Source organism: Aplysia californica, unplaced genomic scaffold (genome assembly GCF_000002075.1).
Source record: "Aplysia californica isolate F4 #8 unplaced genomic scaffold, AplCal3.0 scaffold00957, whole genome shotgun sequence".
NCBI lineage: Eukaryota > Metazoa > Mollusca > Gastropoda > Aplysiida > Aplysiidae > Aplysia > Aplysia californica.
The window spans coordinates 39173-44960 of record NW_004798227.1 but is presented as its reverse complement, the minus strand read 5'-3'; the positions used below and the strand labels follow the sequence as shown (position 1 = coordinate 44960).

The window sequence follows — 5788 nt, the reverse complement described above, 5'->3', positions numbered from 1 at the left end:
GGAAGCAACAATAATACACTTTGTGACATTATATCTATATTGTCAGTGTCTGACTGTTAGTTGTACATCCACCTAAATAAGTCGAACACTCCTTTTGTGTGATATTATGTTATTCACAACCCTATAATTTCAGTTAGTGATCCACGTGTTTTAATAAGTAAATGAATACTCTACACAAAATGTTTAGCTATTCTGGAAGATAAAATTAAAAAGATAAGTTACATTTTTTTTTACTTATGTAGTTTCAAGCACCGTAAAGCTCTTACTGAACTAACACTTTTTAAAAGTGTTTGAGCTAATTTGGTGGATACACAATTAAAATCTGACGCGGGCGATATGTAACTAGGAAAACCTATGTGTGCAAGTGATGCAATTTGTTAATAAAGCTCTCTTGGCCTGTACCCGAGCTCAGTGGTGGGGTGCACTCAAAGGTGCAGATAACATCGACAGTTCGACTTGCCTCAACAGCTTTATCCCTCTGAGTCTCTCTCAACCCCTCTCTCCCTCTCTCAGTCCCACTCCTACACCCACTCTTTCTCTCTCTCTCTCTCTCTCTCTCTCTCTCTCTCTCTCTCTCTTTCATTCACACATACACACACAGGGAGGACTCATAAGTTTGCTTGCACAGACTTTATTGTTTCAACAGTGAGTATTGGCAAAGCGATTGCTTGTCACTCTTTGTTAAGAAAAGGTTTACAAGAGCAGTTATAAAAGATTGTGAGACGAAGAGACTGTGTGGGACATAACAAACAACATGATATGTCTAGATTTGCTGCTCAGCAGAAAGGCATCCAAAGTCGGATCGGGGTGTAAGCAGAGAAATAATAATTCTGCAGATTACAAACGGAAATTTTATTTTGCGCAAAAGTACCTGTAGACTACCTTTTGATGTACAACTATTCATTTGGAAATGAAGGGTGTTCCACATGTTAACGGAAAGTTATCCTGCAGTTAACAAAACGAATTGGTGTGGAATTGTACCATATTATGTACCTTTTGTTATTCAACTTTTCAACTGACTTGATGAAAATTATTCATTATGAGGATGAAGGTGAATATAATTGTCTCATTGATAATAAACATTCGCAACTGATATACAGCTCAGGGGAGAAATTGAAACGCGTTGAGAACGAATACTTTTTCAAAGAATGAGCAACAGAGAATTGGTCAGGCACGTGCTTCTCAACATATCACCCGTGATTCGATGCTATATTATGTGAGCAGGTACAATAGTGTGCCTTTTGTCATGGAGATCAGGATATCTTGGAGACTGGTTCAGCAGTGGTATCTCTTGCAGCCACAATGGTAGGGCAGGTACAGAGGCATGCGTTCGATTTTCCCCTGGGGCTCCTCGTGGTAGCTTCTCTTCCATCTGAAAATAAAGTACGCCATGTGTCATAATCAAGAACTGGGTGACTTTGCAGCATTATAATAGAAAATGCGAATGTACTCTTGGATGAAGGAAGAGCTGTCAAGTGGCTTCCACAAAATTCTATACTAAGTGTAGAATTCTGTGGTGGCTTCTCAGCACAAAGCTTCTCAGTGAACTCTTTTCAGAGGAGATAACTTTGGCCAGCTGAATACTGCAAATAATGCATGAAGGTGTCGTCTTTGACTCAGGGGTTGACCTAAAATAACCCTCCATATGTCATTACGATAGGAAAAATGGTGTTTTTGCTCCCCCATCCCACACAATACTTTAAATCATAATTAAGAGGCAGGCTTTGACCGTTCCCGCTATCATGATATGTCTCGATAGCTGAATGGGCTTACTCTGCTTGTTTGTTCACAAATCTATCAAAATCATGACTTGTTCATTCAAGCTATCTCTCTCTCTCTCTCTCTCTCTCTCTCTCTCTCTCCCTCTCTCTCTTTCTCTCTCTCTCTCTCTCTCTCTCTCTCTCTCTCTCTCTCTCTCTCTCTCTCTCTCTCTCTCTCTCTCTCTCTCTCTCTCTCTCTCTCTCTCACCCACACACACATGCACACACATACATACACAAAAAAACAGACCCCCCAAGACAGCCCCCCCCCTTTCCGGCTTAAATCTTTTGCCCCACTACCGATCCCTTTTAAACAAAATCCAACAACGAGTTTTCGGTAAAGAGGGGTACTTCAACACAGTGTTGGCGGTTATTTGGTACGGGGAAAATATTGGCAGATATATAGACAGAAATAACAGAGGGAAAGAAAAGAAGCAAGACCTGCCAGTGACACCTTCCGACTACCCGTCCCGCAAAAACAACCAGCAAAGGCGTATTTTGTTTAGCGCTAAGGCGCTTCCTCGTCTTACACACTCAGGAGACCCGAGTTCGACTCCCGAGTGGGGAGAATAATTATCAAATACAAAATGTATCTCGGTCTTTCTGCAGGGATGTTGCATCTCTCTCTCTCTCTCTCTCTCTCTCTCTCTCTCTCTCTCTCTCTCTCTCTCTCTCTCTCTATCTCTCTCCGGGCAAAAGCCCGCCTCCTGAATGGTCCAAGTTATGTCGTTTGGGGTGTGGGGGGCGTAAATAGGTCCACATTTAAAAAGATTACAAAAACAAACAAAACAAACCAGCCAATACAAAACAGCAGTTCGTTACCTGCGCTTTTGCTGCAAAACGTATGGCTTGTAAACCTTGTTCCAGGGGTCCTTGTAGGTGGCTGGATACGGGTAGGTGATCCTTCCCTGTGGTGGGTACACAGCCTGGTGGGGGCGGGGCGGGGCGGGTGGAGAAAGGAGAGGGGCGGGGATGGGCGGAGAAAGGGAAGGGGTGGAGAAAGGAGTGGGGTGGGGAACAGGCGGGAAAAGGAGGTTGGGTGGGGAAAAGGGCAAGATAGGGAAGGTGGTGGGGGGAGGGGACAGGCGTGGAAAGAGGCGCGGTGAAGAAGGGGCAGAGAAAGGGGTTGGGACGAGATGGTAGGGCAGAGTGCGAGACTTGGTGTTACTGTTACATCTTGTTGTGCTTTTGCTACATGTGCAGCTAGATGAAAGAAGCTGAATTAATTGGTCGTGGGCTGCAGTATTGTGTCGTGATATGACTTCTTGCGATCAAAGAAGTTTATTTTTTCCCAACTTAATAAATATATTGTAAGACACGCCTTTGGTGTCATCTACGTATACTCGTAGTACACCATCTTTTAATTTATATGTTTTCGAAGTTGGCATATTTAGTTCATTTTGTAGGCTACAACAAACAGCGCCCTTATTACGAAGTGGCATAATACATGAGAGAACATTGAAGCAAACCGATGGAAAGTATTGAACTGATATATTATACTTTGCTCTTATACCAAGGCTCTATACCGTTAATAACAATTAGGACGTTACTCTGATTTTAAAAAATGGTGCAGACTTATGTGCATTAATATTATTATGGCATGTGAAAGGTACCTTTTATGAATTAACGAAAACAATATAAACTCGAGAAAAATATCCAGCTAAAATTCGAAAATTCATTGACAGTAATTTGAGAGATCTTTGGTTTAATGAGTAAAGTGAAGCTGAAATAATAACTGTTCGTCCGTCAATGTATGACGATGAGCAATATATCCGCAGAAGAGAATATTAATTCTCCAGCGCAATAGAAAAATTAGAAAAATTAAGATGACTTGCAGCTTCTTCTGTGACCGATGACACCAATTCTGGCAGAGAAAAATTTGGCCCACTTTGAACTTTAAAAAGACCTCCCCAAGCGGGGAACCTAAAATACTGCTGGATTAAAAGTTGAATAAAGAGAAGCTGAAATAAAACTGAACAAAAAGAAGAGTAAAGTGGAGCTGAAATAAGACAAGCACATTGGCACAACAGCCCTCAAATAGTGTTGACAGACAGACAGACGAAACAACAAGAGAGAGAAAGAGAGAGAGAGAGAGAGAGAGAGAGAGAGAGAGAGAGAGAGAGGGAGAGAGAGAGAGAGAGAGAGAGAGAGAGAGGGAGGGAGAGAGAGAGAGGGAGGGAGGGAGAGAGAGAGAGAGAGAGAGAGAGAGAGAGAGAGAGAGAGAGAGAGAGAGAAAAGAAGTAGGGCCTACAAGTGGCGCCCTCCAATAACCATTCATCAACAACTGTGGTAGGTGTACTTACCTTGACCGGTGGGTTGTAGACAGGGTAGGTTGGAGGCCTGGGGTTTACCACAGTAGGTCGGAGAGGGTACACAGGTGGTTTAGGGTCAACCACTGGCCGGACTGGTACTGGGTAGACGGGCTGTGGCTTGACCACCGGTGTGAGCGTTGGCTTGTACGTGCAGTAGGCCCACACGTCGCGGTACTCGTAGTCCTCCTCGCACTTGCTCACCCCGCCGTGGTAGCTACACTCCTGGCAGTCGCGGTTCTGGGAGGCGCTGGAGGGGGGGAAAAAGGTAAACGGATTGAAACCCCTTCACTGCCTGGCCCGACACTATCTCAGGCTCTCTCAGTCTCTGGTTGGACTAGAAGCGAATTCTTGTGTTGCAGATCTTTCTTTTTTTTTTTTTAATTACAGTCTATGTGGCTTGATGTCCTTTTTTGTAGGGGGAACCCTTCATATCCTGCTCCAACACCCATCTCTCTCCCCGCCCCCTCCCATATCCTACCCTACCCTACCCTCCATCCCTCCCCCATACCCAACCCCTACCAAATCCAACCCTTCAACTCAAACCCCCACCCCGACCTCCCCCTTCCATCCCCCTTTCCTCCTCTTCCTCCCAATTTCCTCTTGATTCCCTCCCCTCCCCCATTCCCTTCTCTTCCCTCGACCTCCCTATACCCTTAAATATAATTGATCATTTCTGCAGATTTAAAAGGGTCTTTTTTTTTCTAATCTCTAAAGGTAGGTAATTAGATTTTCCTCATCTCATCCACCAAGTTCGAGTGGCAAAGAGAAATATATAAAAGATTTTGAGAGTGTGAAGGGAAGTGCAGTGTTTTGCAAGATCAGCTGACTGTCGCTTACATTGTGGGGTCGACAATGTTTATTGATGAGAGTGGACAACGACGTGACCCAATCTCTCATTCTAATTTTTTAAAAGTAGCCTTCAATGATTTTTTTGGGGGGTGTCTAATATACTGATCGTAATTATTATGAAATGCAGGAATGCACTTTCACTCAGACCTGCTCCATAACTCAATTCTCGAGCCTGGCAGGGGTATTAATAACAACGTGGAATTTGGGTAGTTTTAGGAGAATACACGATGGACCTGGTGTCGAAATTGTCCAAGGCGGCCACCTCTTGTCGAGGAGGAGAGTGGTTGTCTTAGACAGGTGGACTTCTAGGGCAGTGACATTACACTACAAAAAACCCAAAAGGGGAGTGGGAAGTAGTCGTTTGTGTAGGTGATTATCTTAGATTTATACGTGACTCTTAGAGCAAGTTCTCGCTGGATCTAACATGGTCTTATACCAAAAAAGGTATCGAGATTATTATTAGAAAGGAAATGTAATCTGGATAGCAGGTGAGAAAGGGAGATCGGGAGACAGACAGGAACAGAAAGGCGTACAGAGGCTGAGGGAGACAGAGGGACGAATAAGGGTGTACTACGAAAAGAACCAGCTCTACTCACCTGCACTGCACATAGGTCACTTTCTGGACATCCGGATAAATGACATAACAGTCTTTGTTGGCGTAGAAGAAACTGTAGAGGGTGTATCGCTCGTGTGGACACACTCTGGACTGTGGCTGAATGTACGGGTTGACCACTGGGTGGGGGGTCCTGAGATAGGTGAATGGTAGATTTGATAATACATAACACACCCTCCCTCTTTCTCTCTTTTCTCTCTCTCTCTCTCTCCCTCCCTCTCTCTCTCTCTCTCTCTCTCTCTCTCTCTCTCTCT

The 5788-nt window shown here is 44.1% G+C and overlaps 1 protein-coding gene across 1 annotated transcript in view; it reads right to left on the bottom strand.

Moving 5' to 3' along the window:
- Window positions 1–614: 614 nt before the first annotated feature.
- Window positions 615–5788, bottom strand: part of LOC106013518 (repetitive proline-rich cell wall protein-like) — a 19957-nt gene continuing 14783 nt past the window's right edge. The window contains exons 2-5 of the mRNA XM_013089464.1: window positions 5518–5667; window positions 4064–4319; window positions 2583–2686; window positions 615–1372 (exon numbers count right to left, since the gene is read on the bottom strand). Of these exons, the coding sequence (XP_012944918.1) occupies window positions 1276–1372; window positions 2583–2686; window positions 4064–4319; window positions 5518–5667 (607 nt within the window). The 3' untranslated portion in view covers window positions 615–1275. The remainder of the gene's footprint in view (window positions 1373–2582; window positions 2687–4063; window positions 4320–5517; window positions 5668–5788) is intronic.